The sequence below is a fragment of the Musca vetustissima genome, unplaced genomic scaffold, assembly GCF_032173495.1.
Source record: "Musca vetustissima isolate MV318-11 ecotype Yass unplaced genomic scaffold, APGP_CSIRO_Mvet_v1 utg24174, whole genome shotgun sequence".
Lineage (NCBI taxonomy): Eukaryota > Metazoa > Arthropoda > Insecta > Diptera > Muscidae > Musca > Musca vetustissima.
In genome coordinates, this window is record NW_026875529.1 from 101,256 (window position 1) to 124,473 (window position 23,218).

General features: G+C 34.6%; 1 protein-coding gene across 1 annotated transcript in view; it reads left to right on the forward strand.

Moving 5' to 3' along the window:
* The first annotated feature begins 888 nt into the window (after window positions 1–888).
* Window positions 889–23,218, forward strand: part of LOC133338010 (replication protein A 70 kDa DNA-binding subunit-like) — a 31,024-nt gene continuing 8,694 nt past the window's right edge. Inside the window, exon 1 of the mRNA XM_061546197.1 lies at window positions 889–1,472. Within this exon, the coding sequence (XP_061402181.1) occupies window positions 889–1,472 (584 nt within the window). The remainder of the gene's footprint in view (window positions 1,473–23,218) is intronic.

A 23,218-nucleotide genomic window follows, 5' to 3' on the forward strand; every position in this document is an offset into this window, starting at 1 on the left:
TGGTTTAAGAGTTCGGGTTTCTGTCGACAAATAGTTGGCAGTAACAATTTGAATTCAATACGATCTCCAGTTCAATGCTTCTTTGGTTTTCGAACTGTTTGTTACGGCAGTCAACAGCGGGATTTCTACTTGTGACTGCATTCTCCGCAGTTGTGTTCTGACATTGATGCAGTGGCTATCTGTCCATTCATCATATGCAGCACTCATGTCTCAATTTTATTTACTGAATGACACGAGGTCGCATAACTCTCCAGCGTTAAGGGGATCATTATTCAGGGTAGCAGACCTTATGCATCTCCACATGCGGTGCAGGTACTTTTGAAAGTATCTATGGCATTTACTATTGGTTAAAGTTATAACTTACATCGCCATTTCTTCTGGGCTCTGGTCTTTTCTTCATAGGTCGAGTATTTCTGCACTTTGTCATATATTATCTTTAAGAATGTTCAGATGCATAGTTTTGTCCGTATTTCCATTCCAGTTGTGGCCATACATGCCCAAATCATAACAGTAGCGCCACCGTGTTTTAATTAAAGTTCTGTATTGGGCTTCCGCCAAACGTATGACTTCCCATCTGAGCCAAATATATTAAATTAAGATTCATCAGAAAATATAACTATATTCCAGAACTCATTTAATATATAGTTATTTGCAAAGGCTGGTCTGCTGACTTTTGACTTATAATAGGATCACACCGTAAAATATATATGTATAAAAACGATTTCATCTTACCATATCTATATTTTATTATAGCAAATTAGAATGGCTAATTCTCAAATATGTCCAGTGGCCAATCTTTCAAATACATCTGGGAATAGTACTATTAAAGTAAGGCTTGTTGGCAAAAGTAATTTACGCCCCACCCGTAATGGAGGGAAATACTTTAAAATGGAATTGCAAGATTCATCTGGAAAAATAGGTGCCACAGCGTTTGACGATCACTATTTTGATATGCTCGAAGACGGTAAAGTCTTCCTGATCCAATATTTCAGAGTAAACAATGCCAATAAACAGTATAATAAATTAAATCATCAATATGAAATTACATTCACATATTCGACTCGAATCTGTCCATCGTCGGATGAAGATGTCCCCGAAATAACTTACAATTTTAAAGAAATATCGCAATTGGCCAATGTGGGATTAAATGATTCATTTGATTTGATTGGTGTATGCCAAAGAGTTGGAGAAATGCAAACGTGCGGCCAACACCAGAAACGTCTTTTGACTTTGGTGGATAGAAGTATGGCGGCGGTAGATGTAGAAGTATGGAATGATGAGGCGGCACTATTCGAGAATAGCCAGCATCCAGTTGTTCTTGTAAAAACAGGCAGTATTAATGAATATCACGGAACGAAAAGTGTCAGCACTAATAATGCTCTAATAATCGATCCTCACATTAGGGAGACAGATGTTTTAAGGGATTGGTTTCTTAAAGGTGGTGCGGCAAATATTCACAGGAACATATTTGAGTAAGTATCGTAAATAAAATGTGATATGTTTAATTACACTGTGCAGCACTAAAATCTTGAACCAATCGAGACCCCCAAAATCTTGAAGCTTGTGATGGTGGAAGAAAATCCCTAGCTGGGTTTTGCATTATTAGCTAAGTTTTTTTTTTAAATTTAAAATTTTTTTTTTAAATTTTTTTAAATTAATTTTAGCACAATTTTCGAATAATACTATATCTATATCTCGTAAACTATTCGAAATATTGCTTTTCTCTCTTAAGCAATATTTTTCCTCTTAATTAGATCTAAAAATTTTCTTTTGAGATAAAATCAATAAAACAACACCATCATACTGAAAATAGCACAACTGCAAGAAAATTAAAATTTCGACTTACTTTTTCCATGTTTAATTTTTACTTCAATTTTGTACCTATTTATTGAAAAAAGCATAGCAATTTTTATTTCTATAAACATACAATTGGGAGTGAATTTCTTTGGTTCATTTTGATGAATTTGTGAGGCTATAACTATGTGAAGGAGTCAACCAATGAAATCGGTGTTTTAAGAAGAGTTGTTTGATTTGCTATTGGCTATCTTTTTGTCATATATTTTTTGTCCGAGTCAGTAGCAGTTTCTGAAATAAGTGTGAAAAACATGGAAAAAGTATGTCCAAATTTTAATTTTTTTTGCAGTTGTGCTATTTTCAGTATGATGTTGTTGTTTTATTGATTTTATCTCAAGAGAAAATTTGTAGACCTAATTAAGAGGAAAAATATTGCTTAAGAGAGAAAAGCAATATTTCGAATAGTTAGAGAGATATAGACTCAATAATAAGTACGTATTATTCGAAAATTGTGCTAAAATCCTCCCCAGTCGAATATTTTAAAAATTAATTTAAAAGAAATCCTTAGCTAATAATGCAAAACCCAGCTAGGGATTTTCTTCCACCATCACAAGCTTCAAGATTTTGGGGGTCTCGATTGGTTCAAGATTTTAAAGTTGAAAAATGTGTCACTGTGTTATATTTATTATTTTGATTTATTTTTTTACATATACACACACAGTTGTGTTCATTAAAATACAGCTGGTTTGTTTGTGACAGAACATTTGTTCCATAAGCTGAGTTTAAAAAAATATTACCGACGAGTCGGTATTTTGCGCACCTCTTCCAATTTGAAAGATCATGTTCCTAGATATAGTCTTTCACTTGATCTTTCCATTGAATTCGTGGCCTTCCCCTAATGTGCGAGCCGTCCGTTGTCTCGCTGTTGTGCTGAGGCATCCTCATCCATTCTCACAACATGACCTAGCCAACGTAGTCGCTGCAGCTACATACGTCTGGCTATGTCAATGTCTGAAAATATATATTACAACTCATGGTTCATCCGATGGCGATATTCAACGTCGACACAGATCGGCTCATAGATCTTTCGCAGAATTTTTCTCTCAAACACTCCAAGAACTGCATCATCTGCTTGTGCATGTACCAAAGCTTCTGATCCATACAGCAGCACGGGTAGTATCAGCGTCTTGTAGATTGTTAGTTTGGTCTGGCGAGATATGGCCTTGTTTCCAAATTGCTTACTTAGACCAGTAGCATGTGTTGGCTATCACTATTCTCCTCCGACTTTCAAAACTGATGCCATTAGTTATATTTATGGCGCGGTACGAGTTCCACGAGTTGTTTTGTGTGCAGAGTGTCATATCTGTTCACCTTTTCTTCTCGTATTACCTTTTCCAGCTGTATGTTAAAAAGATCACACGACAAACTATCATCTTGTACGTGCTCACCTTATGCCAGTTAAAGTTATCCTGCATAGCCGTATTAATTTTACGGCTTTATAGTCAACGATTAGTTAAAATGTTTCGATGTATTTTTCGTGGATCTTTTCCAGGATTTGGCGCAGAGTGAAATTTGGTCAATGGTCAACACGCTATCTGTATCTGTCACCATGTTTCCATTTTCATCTCGATAGGAAGATATGCATGCAACAAAGCCTTCGGTGGTTCGTACTATTTTCTTTCATTAGTATTTTTTTAATAGAAAAAAACATTTTTTTCCGGAATAAAAGTGTTGAAAATAATAGAAAGAAATAAATTAAATTAAAAAAAAAATAAAAAATACAACCGTGCACTTACAAATCAACTGCACTACTATTTTAATGAACACAACTGAACACACACACACACATATATATATATATATATATAATTTGGATTTATGTATATACTTATATTTAGACCTCAATGGCTCACATTGGAAGAGTCGTTTAACTTGGGCATGGATAAGAGAGAAGTCTTCGTGACCAATGGTGTTATAAATTTAATCAATAGCAACAAAATTGTCTATAAAGCCTGCCTTCTATGTAGGAAAAAAGTCAACGAAAACGAATATGGCCAGAATCGCTGTGAAACTTGTGACATGGATGTGGACGATTTCGAATATGCTATGAATTTAAATGTAAGTGCATAAAATTAAATGACAAAAAAAAATGAGAATAAATAATGAGAAAACGTCACAGAAAAGGATTGCGAAATGAAAAAAAGAAAGGAAAAAATATAGATCATTACAAGGTTGACAAATTAAAATTGCAGAAATGGTTCAAAAATTTCGAACGAAAAGCGGTATTGGTTTGGGGAAAAAACTCTTATTTCAACAAGTAAAAAAAACTCCATAATCGTGCAACACTTATAATAAAATATTTTTTTAAATATGGATTTATGTATCCTTGATATAAATATTTGAGTATTATTTTATAGAAATCTCGTAATACTCTTACCGAAACAAACTGCTCAAAACATACCCCCGAGATATGTCATCGGATCCTAATTTCATATGCAAATCAAGCAAGATAATTAACTATGCGTTTAAGTTTACAAAAAATGCGATCAATCGTACCAGACACAATCTCCAACCCATAAATAATTTGAGACATAAGAAGAGCTTTGGCCACCCGTTTTTTAACCCACAATGGAAGAAATAAATTCGTTGAATATAGCCTACGAATAGAAGCAAATGTCCTTCTCGGAACATTGGGTTTCGAAAGAAAGTTTGTCGTCTACAAAAATGCCCAAAATTGTATATCTATTTACAAAGCTGATCTTGTTCCCATCCAGATAAATATTTAAATCGTCTACATTACAACAAAACTTGAAAGGATTAAGAAGAAATTATCCAATGATCATTGCCTAACACGACTAATGGCGGAAACACATACAGTATTCCCCGCTTAATTACCTCCACGGTTAATTAATTCGATTTCAGAATACCCAGTTATTTTCAGTACAATCTCTTACAAAATTGCACGTTTAATTACCCCCTTTTAATTACCCATTTCATTTATTTGCCCCTAAATAACCTACCCCAAAGTAATCGTACCTTTAAATCCGTACCATGTAATTACCCAATGTATTTTTTTAAATCTGGCAACTTCACTTAAAATGGCTTACATTTGCTAGTGCACTTGCCACACATGTGCAAATAAAATCTATTGTTTTGAAAGTTTTCGTGAAATGTCTCCGAGGAATACATCTTTGTCTATCAAACTAAAGCTCCAGTTAATATTTCAAGCAAAAAAAAGAAAGAAAGAAAAAAAAACAAAACGCCAGTGTCCACCGATATTTACCCTTGCAGGGTATTTAACCAGGGTCCACGGATAATTTCCCTAGCGAGGTAATTAACCGTGCTCGCTTAATTACTTTCCACGGATAATTACTCAAAAATTCTGACATTTTCACTGAGGTAATTATGCGGGGTTTACTGTACATAAGTTGGCTTCGTATAAAAATTAAATTTATAAAGGAATATCAAAGTCAAGCCCTATTTTCAACACTTATATTTTTTTACAATTAAAGCAGCTATCTTAACATGCCAGATCTGAAGTCCCTTAAGGAAAAAATTAATTGAGTTCGCTCTTCGAATGTGATAGGATTAGCACTATTGTTGAGAAAACAAAAGCGGTGTACAATTAACATTATCAAATCACTCTCTGAGGCTATTAGTATACAAAATAAATATCAAGGGACCTAACACTGAGCCACTGAGGCATACCATACGTAACCGAAGCCGACCTTGAAGTTATGCCATTGTATACAACAAATTGGGATCTATCAGACATATATGATAAAATAAGTTTACCAGCTGCAATTGGAAATTTTAATTCATCTATAAGCTTTCTAATTAAAATATGATATACTGAATTAAATGATTTTGTCAAGTCCATCGAAACTACCTCAGTATCTTTATTCAGATTCATATTCCCTTTAATTATTTCGGTTGCATAAAGAAGTAACCTTGTGTGGTGGTGTGATTCTTGCGGAACGCAAATTGACCTTTATATATGTATCTACCAAACAGGTATACGAATTATAATTATAAACCAAGATCGAAAGTGAGAAAATTAATCATTCAGGGGGAAACCATGATAATTTTGTTCTATTCCCTTACATTTTTTATAACAGTGAATCTAGAAACATCTAGAGAGTAAGTAAAAAATCTAGAAACATTTCAAAATCGCTCCTAGAGCGAAAACATCTGGAATCAACACATTTAATCGGTAATTTAACATTTCGTCCTAACGAATTTCGAGAATGAAGCCGAATAATATTTTTTTTCTAGATATGTATTTGTGACTGGACTGCATGCGTTTGGGCTGCTTGTTTTAATAATGTCGCTGAACCATTACTAGGCCGAAGAGCACATCTGGTAGCAAAACTACTTAAAGAGGATCCTTTAAATTGTGAGGGGATATGTAATAAAATAAATTACGCCAACTATATCTTTAAATTGAGAACAGAGATTGTAAAATTGGATGTATGTATTTTTATTATTATTAGAAATACAATTATTGTTAAACAATTAATTGTTGGTATTCTTATTTTCAGGATGGCACAGAACGACGATTTTATAATGTAATATCGGCAGAACCATTGAATTATAAAACATATAATCAAAAGTTAATTGACAATATAAAAAGAATGACATATGTAGGGGTTAATTAAAAGTTTATGTAGTATTTTTTTCTATATTTTATGGAATAACGTGTATATGGATCATAACATTATTACGCAATAATATATTATTTCGAATGAAATGTTTACCTGAACTATAAATATATAATTTGCCCACAATAATGCGAAAATACGTGCAACAGGTGGTTTAGGCCGGGACAATCAGCACTCGTTGTCTTCAGTAGAAGCAGCAGAAGCCGACTCAGTTTAAATGGGTATTTTTATAAGCCCAGGGCCGTTCATTTGGTTTGAAAATTACAAGAATACATTCGAAAGAACCTGAGCCAACTACTACCGTTGACGATATCCAAAAACCGACCATTTCATCAAAAGCCAATAATGTGTAGAAGACAAAGGTAAGTTTAATTTTTTGAATGAAAAGTCAAGTCCCAAGTCGAAATGTGTCTTACAGTAGATATCGGATATAAGTACATCTTATATAAGAAAAAATCGCATATAAGAAAGATTTTCAAAAACACCGAGGTTATACTTTCTCATGTCCGATTCCACATATAAGAAAAAAAAACGCATATAAGAAAGAAATCTCCGGCTTTTTTTTTAGTTTCTTATATCCGATATCTACTGTATTAAAATTTCTCTGCAGAGACCTTAATTAAAAACCACAAATACAATTTTGGACATCCTGTTGGCAGCCTAAACTAGTTATTGTTTTAGCAATATAGCTAATGACATACTTTTTGAGGACATGGAGAATATTTCCCTCCGGTCATAACTGAAACATTTGATAATCAAATATATATATATATATATATATATATATGAACGCCAGTTATACGTGGAGTTCCGGTATAGGAAGTCCAAACGCCGTAAAGTGCAGCAAGGAGTTCCCACAGCATAGATATATCTCCGGAACTGTTTAACCTTTACATTCCCCGGTATTCCAATCCGCCAGATGAAATTGAGATGATTACGTATGCAGATGACTGTACGATCATGTTGTGGGGCCCAACGGTTAGCAATATAACGCTCAAGACCGGCATAAGTCAAAAATAGTAATTTTTGAGTTAATTGAGCATAATCAAATCAAAATATTTTATTCACATTGATTGAAAAACGGCAGAAGTTCTTCTGTTTTCTGCAAAATCGATTTTTTTTAATTATTCCGATCTTGCGGCAAATGAGCGATATGTATACGTAAACTTGAACTCGTAATCTTGCAGATTAAACAGCCTCTTTCCACTAGAGGAATATGAAAATAACCGTCAATAAATCTTCAGCCACATGTCTACAATTTGGACTTCGGAGATGAAATGTCTTTATATTGGGGTCACTCAGAGACATAGAACTCAAAATATTATTATTTATATATTATTCGGTTACCCTGAAAATACCAAAATTTAATAATTTAATTTTTTAGGGAAAATTGTTACTTAATTAGAACTCAAGATATAAAATAACAGATGACTCGGTTGGAAAATATGTTTAAAATCTTGAAAATACCGAAAATGTGGCCAGTTATGTGGTTTTTCCTGCTATGACTCGGATTTTTTATCTAAGTATTTGACTGGAATTTCATAAAATGTATTTATACCCTACACAACTATTTTGTCAGAGCGTTATAGCTTTGTACCAAGAGTTTGTAAAGGGCTAAGCAGAATGCTCGCATTGAGCCATCCGTCGCGTTATATGTTATCGAAAATACAACAACCACAAGGAAACGATAACAGTAAAGCGCATATCGTTTCCTTGTGGTTGTTGTATTTTCGATAACATATAACGCGACGGATGGCTCAAAGCGAGCATTCTGCTTAGCCCTTAACGGCGCGAAATATTGGTCTTAGACCTACCTTTATGTCGATCTAGGCATGTGTGTCCGCCCGTTCGTCTGTCTGTCCATTATAAATTGTAAACACGGTAGAGGCCACAGTTATGGACCAATCGTCACGAGTTTTCTTCGGACCTAATACTTAATATTTGCCTGTTTTGATAAAGATCGGTCATTATTTAGCGGGTCAAATGGACCCTGACTTTTGTGTGAAAAATGAAGGACATATACCCCAGAAGTCGATAGTATATCCAAGAGGAATGGTTGACCTTTAAATTGATACCAATTACATTGTCGTAAGTTCTGGGATGTGGTACGTACACTTCTATATTTACAGGTGCTTACGTATTCAGATATTATTCAGTAATCCATTACCACACTGGAGGGCCGATCGCTTTGAAAATTTCCATTTTTGTGTTTATTTTTCGAGTCGATCTATTGGCTACAAGCCAAACATCACAACACGATGAAGGGAATCTGGACAAATAGCTAGAAGGTCTGTACTGAATTCGGAAAATATATTAGTGTCGGGCAAGAGGGTGCAAATATCACGGGCAAGAGGGTGCAAATATCACGAAATATTGCCAAGGCTCGAAATAAACTCTAAGTTACTAGTTCCGTGGTAGTTGTGTAGGGTAGGGTATGGTACGGTCGGCCCCGATTAGATTTTAGAAATATAGATGACAAAGATGACCGATTATAGAAATAGATGACAGATAGAGGACATAAATTGTATAGATGATTGTCCTCTAAAAAAAGAAGACGTATGGCCACCTTAATTTTATACAACGAATAATAAAACATGTGTATAATAGACCTCCGCAAACCATAGTCTGAGGGTGTATATTTGTCGGCAACACCGAGTGGCACTTTTTATTTGTTTTCGTTTTAAAATTATGAATACATCCTTCAAAATACCCAAAAAAGTGCGAGCATGTCGTTATTTTTCTGAAAATGTGTTTATCGAATATCAAAACGTTTTTTATAACCCGTCATCCATACAGCAAATCAAAGCGATTAGGATAATTTTGAAATAAACATAATTTTCATAGTTATCTGTTGTGAAAAAGCTTGTCCATGGAATTGCATATAAACAACACATTCTACCCTAACAAATAGTGAAAGTTTCATCCAAATATCTCAAAGCATTCTAAAGTTATATCCACTTGAAGTTGACCTTGTGTCCAAAATATAGCGGCTACACGATTCTGTTTGCCTAGTACCTCAAATGAGAAAACACGAAGAAATTGCATCTACGCAAACAATAGAAAACTGAAGCGGCAACGTTGCCAGACTATTTTTGTGTGTTATGCTTGAGTTTTAATGCAAGTTGGTAAATTGTGAGCATACTTTCAGGCGCATCACACACAATAGAAATATATGCGAAAAATGTCGATGTCAATGGGTTGTAATGTAACGCCTAAATGTATGCTCATCATTTTGAATCTAACAATAAAACACTATGAAAGCGATCTGGTAACACAGCTAGCTAGTTGAATTTTTTGGGGTTTCTTTTCAGCCTTTTTTCCAGTTTTCGGTACTAGGCAAACAGAATCGTGTAGCCACTATATTTTGAACAAAAGGTCAACTTCAAATGGCTATAACTTAGGTATGCTTTGAGATATTTGGATGAAACTTCCACGATGTGTTAGGGTAGAAGGTATAGTTTTTATGAATGTCAATAAAACAAACATATTCAGAACGGGGAATTATGAAAATGGTGCTAATTTGAAAAATTGCCCCAATTGCTTTGCATTGCTGGATGCATGGGAATTTAAGTCATTTTCAGAATAATAAGAGCGTTTTCGCCTATGTTTGTGTATTTTGAAGTTAACTTCATAGAAGTCCTGCTCTATATTTGCAAAAAAAATAGCAGTAAGGAAAGTAGTAAAGTCGGACTGCACCGACTACATGATACCCTTCACCACTATATTCTACATATGTATCCATACAATTGCATGTCAATTTTCCTTCGAAGGAAAACACTCACGTCTTTCTGCAACCAATGATAAATTTTATTTCATTCGAGCCGATTTGGGGTCGGTTTCTGGTATCAAATAGTGGCGTTGAAGAAGATACCCCAGAACCAATAAGAGATGATGGTATAGAATGTATACCACCTAGCCAAGATGAGGTCATAAAAGTAATTAATCGGCTCAAGAACAATAAAGCAGTAGGAGCCGATGGGTTACCAGCCGAACTATTCAAGACTGGTGGCCAGATGCTGGTCAGGAGCATGCACCAGCTGATTAGTACAATTTGGCTTGAGGAAAGCATGCCCAATGATTGGAACGTCAGCATCCTGTGTCCCGTGCACAAAAAAGGAGACAAAACGATATGTGTCAACTAAAGAGGAATAAGTCTCCTTCCCATCGCATATAAAGTGCTATCCAGTGTGCTGTGTGAGCTATTGAAGCCAATGGTTAATGGACCATATCAATGCGGCTCCAGACCTGGCAAATCCACCATTGACCAGATTTTCATTCTGCGCCAAATCCTGGAAAAGACCCCGCATTCGACAGCCCTATCCGTTCAGAGGTGTTTAAAGCGTTCGGCATTTCTGCAAAATTAATTAATAACTTTAAGTGGCACAAGGTCAGCAGTTAATGTATGAAAGGACCTATCGGAGCCCTTCAATACCGAACGAGGATTCAGACAAGGTGACAGTTTGTCGTGCGATCTTTTTAACATCCTGCTGGAAAAGGTCATACGGGACGCAAAGGTGAACAGAAATGGCACTCTGTACACCAAACAACACATGTTACTCGCCTACGCCGAGACATCGATATAATGGGTCGAACATTGAGAGCGGTAACAGCCACCTTTGAACAAATTGAAAAGGAGTCTGCCAAAGTGTGTTTGGCAGTAAACGGCGAGAAGACCAAGCTGATGGTATCAACACGCAAGACGTCCAGTAGACTCGGACCTACTGTGGAACTTGAGAACTACAGTTTCGAGGTAGTTAAAGACTTTATATACCTTTTGAAATTCGGAGAAGGATTGTGATGGCCAACAGATGCTACTATGGTCTAAGTAAGCAGTTTAGAAACAAGGCCACCTCCCGCCAGACCAAACGCACACTTTACAAGACGCTGATACTACCCGTGCTATTATATGGATCGGAAGCATGGGTACTTGCGCAAGCAGATGAGACAGCTCTTGGGGTGTTTGAAAGAAAAATTCTCCGAAAGATCTACGGGCCGATCTGCGTCGACGGTGAATATCGGCGTCGAATGAACCACGAGCTTTACAATTTATACGCGGACATCGAGATAGTAGTATTGAGCTGCAGCGACTACGGTGGCTAGGCCATGTTGCGCGAATGAATGAGAATGCCCCAGCTCAAAAGGAATATAAAAACGAGACTACTGATGGTTCCCGTAGAACGGGAAGGCCACGTTTTAGATGGAAAGACCAAGTACAAAACACCATCTTGGAACGTGGCCTTCCAAATTGGTGGATTTGCGCAAAAGACCGACGCGCTTGGAAATCTTTTTTATGCTCGGCTTTACGATATTTTACGATATTTACTGATTAACTGTTACATTAGAATTTATTTTATTGCATTTCTCAATGATCATAAGAATTGCACTTGCCAGAAAATTAATTAGAAAACATACAAAATGCCATAGCACTTCCAATACAATATAAAAAGGGTTCTAAAAGTAAAATGTTTGCTTTGATTTTGTAACAGAGTAAAAGAAAAATCTATTACCAAGCTTGGCGTAGTCGTAAATTTTATATAATGCCGACCAAAAACGCCAACGAGAGATGGCGTACTGCGACTACGCCTACCGTAATAAGGGTGTTTATAAAACCAATATGGAAACTATTAATTGTTGGTATTCTTATTTTCAGGATGGAACAGAACATAATCAAAAGTTAATTGAAAACATAAAAAATGACAAATGTAGGTGTTAATTAAAGCTTTATTATATTTTTTACACAAAAATTGTTTTCATATTTTAAATGTATATGTTTAACAGCAAATTTCGGTTGTCGCATCACATTGATGAAACGGTGTTGTGGTATTGGTATATTAAAATTGTTGTAATTGGGCAAATAAATACCCGCAACAGGTATAGGCCCGTGTAATAGGCACTCTTTGTCTTCCGTAGAAGTAGCAGCAGCCGTCTTACTTCAAATGTATACTATTATAAGCCTAGGACCGTCATTTGTGTTAGAAAGGAACACTTCTAAAGAACCTGCGTCTACGATTCGAAACGACCCGAGTCTTACGTCAGTCATCTCAGTCCATTGTGTAAAATCGAAAGGGCTGCTACAACAACAACAACTACCGTTGATGATCAGGGACCAATCAATTTCAAAAAATGCCAATAATATGAAGAGGACAAAGGTATGTTTAATTTTTTTGGATGAACAAGTCAAGTCGTACTATCATTTCGTGGGGTCCAATCGTTGTGGGCATATGTGTAAGGTTGAATCTCGTTGCTCATCTCGCATTCACAGCGTAATCATAATAATGCATTTTTTATCCGTGTGTATTTTTGGGTGATCATAAATAAAGACCATAATTGTGTCAAAACCCAAATTGCATTGTAGTTTTATGTATTAATATGTAGGATTAGAGTTAAGGAAATATTATGAATAAAATGAGTTCACCTCGAACCACGGAGGCATCAACACCGCGTGTTTCATTTTTAATAGTTTTCTCCCGTCACACCTCGTGATGAGCTATATTGTTCAACAGTTGGACTGCGGAGATGAAAATGCCATGAATGTGCAGTTCGAGTGGGATACAATTCGGACTACCAAATACCCCAAAAATTAGGAACAAGGGCCTAAAGTTGCTTGGCGACGGGAATTGTGGCGTAGATTAGGAAACTATGATTACCTCTTTTAAAGCGATTGGTCGATTAATGGCCAGCTATACGGTACCTGTAATGTCCGCGAATGGAGAAGTATTCAGACCCGTCAGAAGGAAGAGACCCCCTTACGTCAGCATAGCAATAATGTTGGAAAATTCTACTAAAACCAGCTAAATACCGATAATAGTTATAGCTAGGTATATTTACAAGGGCCACGTTAAAACTTAATGATCGCTTTCTTGAAATGAATGGTAAATTAGAGCATCTTTGATTAGAAAATGTTGCAAAAACACTCAAAATACTGTAAATTGGGCGGAATCTTTATAATGATGCGCATGATTTGAATCATGCCGATCAATAGATGGCGCCATAACTTTATTCGTATTGCAGATCTTAAAATAAAAGTGGTGTCTTTCGAAAGGTACAATTAGATCCAAAAATATATCATGCAAACTTTAAACTTGATTTATGTTTCCTCTAACATTTCACCTACTTTAGATATTTAAATAAAATTGACTTCTCGAAAATCTATGCCAACTATTATATAATTGGAATCAATATAAGCAATTGCGTGAAGACAAAAGGTATTCTGAATACATGCATATGCTGGTGTTTCTTTGGTTTGCTGGCCACGAATCTTGCAGTTTTCGTTACATTGCTGATCGGTTCGATTTGGCAGTATCAACTGTAAGGTTAATAACAAATAAGCTATCAAAAATGTCTCGGCTATCGATGTTATTAATTGGCCATGCGAGGAAAAAAATGCAATTGGTAATTATATTCCAAATCAACAATCACTTTTTCCACACATATAGTTATAAAATAATAATAATATAATAACACTGATTAGTAATATTAAAGGTAATATTGTTAACCAAAATATAGATAACTTTTAAAATAATCAAACGATATCCCCGACCCCCTACAATTGCCGCCGAACATTGAAATAAGTAAGATCCCTCTACATGTGTCGCCAATCATTACAAAAATGTAGGTTACACCATAGTTGGAAAAATCCAATTTTTCATCACTGATATAGAACTTCAACGTGTGAGATTAAAAATCACGGTGGACAGCCAGTTCGTCACAATATTAAGAGAGGTCACTAAAAGCCAACCAATTTTATTGTTACAAAGTTGTGAAATTTTGTCATAAAAATAGGATATAACAATAAATTAAATCTTTTCGTTCACATTTTATATTTAAATTAACACAAATTTCAATATTTACAATTTGTTTGTGAATGACACTTATTCAATTAGTTACTAAATGTTGTTCGATAACTTTTAAACATATTTTTACATGTTAAAACAAAAAAGAAACAAAAAACAAGAAAAACAAGAATTTCATAAGGCGTGGATATAAAACCAAAAATCAAGAATTTAATAAGGCTTGAATTTAATTTTTTTTTTAAGAATTCCACAAAGCGTGGACTTTAAAAAAAATATTTTTTTCAATAATTCTTGTTTCGGCTTCTCCTTTAACTGAGATAAGCGGGAATGCAAAAAAATATTAATTTTCTACCTAGCGAATATCCAGAAATTGAATTGAATTTTACTTCGCAACGGTCAACAGTCGTGTCGTGTTTTCTGCAATCTAAATATACTCAATACAACCGATTTTTGTTATATTTTTGGAATTTCAGACATATATATCTACATAAATAACAACAAAAATATTACTTGCGATCTTTTTGTTAATTAAATTAAAACACAATTTTTTTAAAAATATTCTACACCATTCATTTACAGGTAAGACTTTTATTTCTTTGTATATTTCTATTCATAATTGTTCCAGATTGTGAGAGATTGCGAAATAACAGAAGAATAGAAAACTAGTATATAATTCCATAATTAAATGGGAATCCCCAACGGAGAGAAATTCGCCAGTTCAAACGCCAAAGACAACGACGTTAATTATGCATACGATGACTAACGGCTACAACACATAGGCTGAGTCATCATAGTCAGAGTGAAACCGAAAAGCCATACGATACTACATGCTATTATAGTTATAAATAATGTTCGAAGAAAAAGAAGACGACATTATTCAAACGAATATGCAAACTAAGAAAGAAATCGAAAGTATGGTTTCGAGAGCACCCAAACGATACAGATATAGTTTTATTCGTACTTCAATGTTTACAATTTGTTTGGCTACTAAATGTTGCTCGATAACTTTTTAACATTTTTCATTAAATCCTCGACATTTTTCACATGGCGAGGATTTAAAAAATAATTTAATTTTAAGAAATTCACAAGGATAGAATTTAAAAAAAGTCAAGAATTTCATAAGGTTTGATTTTTTTCATGAATTCCATAAAGCGTGGATTAAAAAAATATTTTTTTCAATATTTCTTGTTTCGGCTTCTCCTTTAACTAAGTCAAGCGAGAATGTCCAGAAATTGAAACATATGTTTTTAATTTGTTTCGTTTCAAATCTTTAAATAAGTTTGTCAGCACAAACAGCTGTTCTGATTAATATAGCTTTTTAAATGTACCTTGCAAATTGTTTCTTTAATCTGACATCGACAGCTCGTATACTCTCGAACATCAGTGGCATTTTTCTTCGCAACGGTTAATAGTCGTGTTTTCCGCAATCGGCAATCTGCTATCTAAATATACTCGGTACAACCGGTTTTTATTATATTTGTGGAATTTCAGACATACATATCTACATAAATAAGAAAAATATTATTTGTGATCTTTTTGTTTATTTGAATAAAAACACAATTTTTTTTAAATATTCTACACCATTCATTTACAGGTAAGAATTTAGTTTATAATTGTTCGCGATTGTGAGAGATTGCAAAATAACAGATGAATAGGAAACAAGTATATAAATCCATAATTAAATGGGAATCCCCCACGGAGAGAAATTCGCCAGTTCAAACGCCAAAGACAACGACGTTAATTATGCATACGATGACTAACACATAGGCTGAGCCATCATAGTCAGAGTGAATCCGAAAAGCCATACGATACTACATGCTATAATAGTTATGGTAATATTTATAGTGTTTCAATGCTATAATATGGCAGAGTGAGTGCTATAGAGTGTAAAGCCTAAAAACACCTAATTTCACAAGGCGTGGATTAAAAAAAAACAAAAATCAAAAATTTCGAAGGCGCGGGTTGAAAATAAAAAAAAACAAAAATCAAGAATTTCACAAGGCTTGAATTTTATTTTATTTAAAATGCGAATAAATTAAAATAAAAAAGAAACTCAAACAGAGACAAAGCGAGTTCTTGCTATAAACCATGGCTCAGCGCAAGCGAGACGTGCAACCATTGCACAACTCGCGTCGTCTCGCTTGCTCTATTCCATAATTATACACACGGAGAGGTTTATAGCATCGTTTAGCGGCATATAATAGCATCGCTTCTTACGCGTACTCTGATGTCGGCCTTAAGAGGTCCGTCACGTTATTTGTTATCAAAAACACACTGTGGTGCAGGGTATTATGTCTTTGTGCAAATATTTGTAACAGGCAAATGGAAACGAGATAGACACATTTTTCCTTTTGAGAATATGAATAGAATCATTTTCTAAGTCGATTTATGCATGTCCGTCCGTCCGTCTGTCTGTCCATGCACAGGTCGCATTTATGTATCTTTCGATTTGCACAAAAGCTGGCACAGCGTACTAAATCAAGCCTAGAATTATGTCTGCCAAGTTTCGTGAAAATCGGTTCAGATTTAGATATAGCTCCCATATATATCTTCGTTCGATTTAATGTTAATGATGCACCAAATACCCTATATATTTTTCGATTTGCACGAAAGTGAAAAATTGAGCCTAGAATGATGTGTGCTAAGTTTGGTGAAGATCGGTTAAGATTTATTTATGGCTCCTATTTTCGTCCGATTTTAGGTACATGGTGCACCCGACTCCTAATGTTTGTCCGATGGACACAAAAATTTGCGCAACGTATCTAATTGGTGTAGATGCAGACATAGCTTCCATATATATTTCGCAATGGTGTCTGATTGAGATTAAATTTTGAACAGTGCGGCATATCTATTAGCGTCTATTAAGTTTGCTATAAATCGATTTAAATAAGTTTGTCCCAATGTACGCAAACGACACTAAATCTGCCCGAATTAAATGAAACATAGCATATGTTTCAGAATATACGTTCGGATTGACGTTAGTCGGTTCACATATAGATAAAAATCACATATTTAAGTTTGTTAAATTTCATGTCAATGTTCCTTCGAACAGGCGAAAAGGATTTATATGTAGAATATACTAAAGTCGTGAAAGGTATCATATAGTCGGTCCAGTCCAATAGGGCTCGAATTGGAATGCGTCGATCACCCACGACCAGTTGTGCCACTAGAGTGGGCCCTAGAGTCACAATGGACTGAATGGATTGGGAATTTGTATAGGCGGACGTGAAATGGTCTGAATGAATTGTGAATTAGTACATCGGTCGGACGTGAAATAGCGGACCTAAACGGATGGACTTGAAGTTGTTCCTGCGATTCAGCACGTGATGGGTGTGTTGCAGGGATGGCCCGTGTGACGAATTTTTAGGTTTTCGACTGTCAAAAAGGAGTAAACGTCGAAAACGTCATATACCTGTATAAAATGTAATAAATGTAGTAAACGTCTTTTATTTCAATATTATCAGCATATATATTTATTTTCAAGAATATATATAATTTTGACATATATCTGACTTCCTTAGTAGAACTGATAAAAATTTCTAAATTTTTTGAGAAGAAAATTTTATATTAATTTGCATGGTACAATTATAAAAGGTAACAGCAAATCCTAGCTGATTTGATTCCAACGTAATATAAGTGTCAATATGAATTTGACAAATTAGGTTTTTAAAAATCACCCAACGGGGAAATTGGGAACGCATACAATTTGAAATTGTTCTTCATTAAATATGCTCCCGTATTCAATTTACTCAATCTGCCTGCTGGGAAAGTTTGAGGAACCTAATCTTTCTTCATTGAATAACTCGCAATTCCCTGCATTTTCATATGTGTTACACATATAAGTGGCAATAGCTCAATTATAGGAAGGATGTGGAAGCGACAGAAATATAAATTTGATAGATTTTCATTCATGGTTTTCAAATTTTATTTTGAGGATTCGAAAATATTTCATTTTCAAAATAAATATAATTTATTTGTTTGTTTACATTTTTCTGTCAAATGATGTTGACACTAGCATAACTTACAAAAACAAATTGCCATGTGGTTGTTGTATCGTTTGTTGTACAACAACACTTGCTGTTACCTTCTACTATTATACCATGATTAATTTGAGTAAAGCATGCGTAATTTCTAAATTGATTAATGGAAATAGCTATTTTGTCAAAAACCTAATGGATTTTGGTAGGTTTCCGACATTTCATTCCGTCATTTACGTCACTATTTCTGACATTCCATCTCTGGTGTGTTGTATCAGATTGCACTCTTGACATCTGGAATTGATTTTGCACTCTCGCAGAGTGTGAGTTGTGGAAAGGCAATTAGTGCAGCTATTAGGCTTTTCCAGTATTCGCACCTTCTTTCCCAGTGACATGGTGATGAAGCGCTTGTATTTGTGTAGTGGATGCTACCGTCGACTCAAAATGCAGAATTTGTTTTCACTTTTCGAGCCTGTTTTTTCCTTTTGTCGCTTGTAAGCCCGGTAAAACCAATTGTCAGCGACACGAACGCGACCGTCGATACCGGGAAAAACTTTTATTACGCGACCTAACTTCCACGCTGGAGGAGGTAATTGCTCATGGCGAATGACGACAATATCATCCGTTTGCATATTGACCTGGTGTCAACGACACAATATTTTCGGTCATTCATTGGACAAGGATGCCTAGAATTCAAGCACGCTTCAATTCGAGAAAGCATCGTAGATAACTCTTCAAATGTATATTTAATGCAGGCATGCTTACCCATATACGCTACCGTAACTGAGGGTCGATGGGTAAACACATTTTCTCTTTCTTTCTCCTTACGTCAGTCGTTTTTAATTCTCAGTTACGCTCGCACACACTTGCTCTCAATTTAATTTTGCCCAACACTGATTTAATGCTAGTCGCATAACTTCTTTATTTTCTATGAAGGGATTCAAGTATAAGATTGAGCTCTTGGAATCAATGGACCTGCCATTCAGTAAACAATCATATTCTTCCGCATAGTAAACCTTCTGAGCTATCATAGCCAGGCGTAACTTAACCATATTTATTTCAGATGTCGTTGGATATTTTTCTTGGAATGTATGTCGAATTTTATGGGTTGGATGAGTTTTATAAAAGAAGCGATAGATCATCGCCATTCCGTTTTTAACTCCTCCAAATAATAATTTCAGACAAGAAAATGCTTACGAAGTTCCACAGTATGAAAACGTTATTTTTTTCCGAAATTTTTGGCATACGGCATTTGGCATATTAATACCCTATAAAATATATGTATAAAATTCGTAATCTATTTCACCATACTATATCTATTTTTTATTTTAGCAAAGCATAATGGCAAATTCTCAAATATGTCCAGTGGCTAATCTTTCAAATACATCTATGAATTGTTCTATTAAAGTAAGGCTTGTTGGCAAAGGCAATTTACGCTCCTATGGTAACGGAGAAAAATTCTTCAAAATGGAATGGCAAGACGCATCTGGAGTAATAGGTGCCACAGCTTTTGACGATAAATATTTTGATATACTTGAAGTCGCTAAAGTCTTCCTGATCCAAAATTTCAAAGTAAACGATGCCAAAAAGGAGTATTATAAATTAAATAATAAATATGAAATTACATTTAACAATTGGACTCAAATCGATCAATCGTCGGATGAAGGTGTCCCTGAAACAACTTACAATTTTAAAGAAATATCGGAATTGGCCAATGTGTGATTAAATGATTCATTCGATTTGATTGGTGTATGCCAAAAAGTTGTTGAATTGCAACCAACCGGCCAAAAGCAGAAACGTCTTTTGACTTTGGTGGATAGAAGTATGGCGGAGGTAGATGTAGAAGTATGGAATGATGAGGCGGTACATTTCGATAATCCAGTGGTTCTTGTAAAATCAAGCAGAATTATTGAATACAATGGAACGAGAACTGTCAGCACTAATTTCAATTTCAATTTCTTTCTTTATTGCGAGTAATATAGATAATAGTTAAGAAGACATATAATATATATACAAGAGGTTAGGAATTTAAAATCCCTTTTCTACTTTATAATTATGTTTATTTTATAACAATGTTGGGTATGTTAGTTAATATTTAATATTACAGGAAAATTTCGCAAAAAAAAACCTCTCTAATTAGTTATGGGAGAAGAAGAATAAAAAATTACAATAGAATTAGTTCATTAATATGTTGATATTGGGACATTTGACATCTCAAAATGAAATTTTCAGTCAGCCTCTTAACCTTCTGCTGAACAAGCTCAAAACCCGTCAAATGGTGTAATCGTTTCGTGGAATATAACCATGGAAGGTTATATATGATTTTGAGAATCTTGTTCTGGCAGATTTGCAGTTTTTTAATATGACATTCAGCTGAAGTCGACCACACTGGAGCTCCATAAAACATCACAGGAAGGAAAATACCTTTATAAATAAGGATTTTATTTTCTATATTTAGTTCAGAGTTCCGGTTTATTAATGGATACATCATTCTTGTAATTTTATTGATTTTGTCAACAATGTGAGGAATGTGACTCTTGAAATTTATTCGAGTATCAAGGATTACTCCAAGATACTTTACATTACTCTTCCATATGATATCCTTATTGTGAAAATGTAATGATCGCTGAGGAATAAAGCGTGCGCAACGTTTCCTTGTGAAATATATCGCTTCAGTTTTCTCATTGTTTAGAAAAATTTTCCATTTTGAAAAATAATTGCTTAACTCCAGTAACGGTGCTTCTAGGGAAACAATTATATTATTACTAAAACAGCCTGAACAAAGAATTGAAGTATCATCAGCAAACAGCGAGACAGTACAGCCTTGTAATTTGGGAATGTCTGACGAATAAATGTTGTACAGTATGGGAGAAAGACAAGATCCTTGTGGGAATCCTGCAATTACATCTTTCCTTTCAGAGTAACATGAGCCGATTGCGACAAAGAATGAACGTTCACGTAAAAAACTCATTATTATTTTAATTATTTCTATGGGAAAGTTTAGCTTGTACATCTTGTAAATGAGGCCATTATGCCAAACGGTATCGAAGCCTGATTTAATGTCGAGTAGAACCATTCCGGTGGAATTGCCAGAGTAGAAGTTATCGTGAACAATATCCCTTATTTTTAACAAAGGTTGTGATGTGTTGTGTTACTTTCTAAATCCAAACTGTTGTGGAGGAATAATGTTGTGCCGATCAATAAATTGTAAGATTTTATCTTTTATGATTTTTTCATACACCTTACTTAAGGAAGAAAGTAAGCTGATTGGTCAATAATCCGATGTCGAATCTCCAGTTTTGTTTGCTTTTAGTATTGGTATAATTTTAGAGCACTTCCATGTATGAGGGAAATAACATAAACTTAAGCAAGAATTTAAGATGAATGATAAATATTTAACTCCATTTAAGGGCAGGTTTTTCAAGCATAAGTTATTTATATCATCGTAGCCAGGAGCTTTTTTGTTTTTTAGTTGTTTTAATAAAGTGCCAATTTCATCAGAATTTGTTAAAAACATATTGAAGACTCTGCCATTAATTTGTTCAACCTCACAAACACCTTTATTTACCTCTTCTATAGTCATTATATCGCTCAAGTGATTCGACAAAGAGTGATTATTTTGAAAATGCTCTGCTAAAATATTGCATTTCTCTTTAGATATATAATATGCAGTGTTATTATGTAGGATTGTAGGAATTTGTTTTTTTTTTTTCAAAACTTTAGAGATGTTCCAAAATGGTTTAGATCTTTTGTCTAATTTCGATAGGATTTCATTCCACGATTTATTCCTGTGTTTTGTCATTTCTTCCTTAATTATTTTGTTAAGCCTGTTCATTTGGTATCGATCATCTGCATCACGAAAACGTTTAAAATTTCTGCAATATACATTCCTGTGTTGAATTAATATTTTAATATGATTAGGTAATGGTGTTGTTGAATACTTTATTTTTTGTTTTGGAACGCTATGGTCAACAGCATATTTTATAATTCGAATAAAACTCTCCAACGTTGAATCAATTTGATTTTCCTCTATGGGGGTATTTTCGGAGAAAGATGTAGGTATGTTCCTCTTAATATACTGACGATACTTGTTCCAATCCGCTTTCTTGTAGTTATGAAAATGATTTTCTTTCGATGTCACACTAAACCCAACTTTACAAAATAGTGGAAGGTGATCGGAGCCAAGGTTGTTTAATGTTTTAACTTGTCGAACAAGTTGAGACGAATTTGTTATGTACAGATCAAGATTTGACGGTTGTCTTCTGTGATCAGAGGGAATGTATGAACAATCAAGTGAAAATAAAATTTGTATGTTATTAAGTTGAAGTTTTTCATAGAGAATATTTCCCCATGCATTGCTTCTATTACAGCCCCAGTACGCATGCCTCGAATTAAAATCACCTCCGTGTTGCGTGTGGCGATGAATTTTCTCAGGTCGGAGGAAAAGCAAACTTTTTTTGATGCGAGATTACTATTGCCTCCTGGGAAATAACAGGAGTAAATATCGAGAGCATCGTTGTCGGAAAAAACTCGTATACCAATATTTTCAATTAAAGAGGTATTTACACTAGACAATAAACGGTGTTCTATACCTTTTTTGACTAGAATAGCAACTCCACCACCTCTTCGATCTTGACGGTCCTTTCTGTAGCATGTAAAATTTCGGTTCTTAATCGAAAAACTACTGTTTAGCCATGTCTCGTTAAGCAGACAGATATTAATATTTTGGGTTTCCAGAAAATAAAATAGTTCATTAAGTTTGCTTCGAGCACCTCTCGCATTCCATGAAACTATATTTAATTGGGTAATACTCAATACAAAAATTTAAAAGCCAAAGAAGTAATAACTTCAAATTGATCTGCCTTTGACTTGCACTTGCATAAATTTGAAATTAACTCAACGGTTAAATTTTTCATTTCTTCTAAAGAAAATAATTTATTTTGCTGATTTTCTTGAGGTATATTCCATCCGCTGGAACGTGGAACTTCTTGAT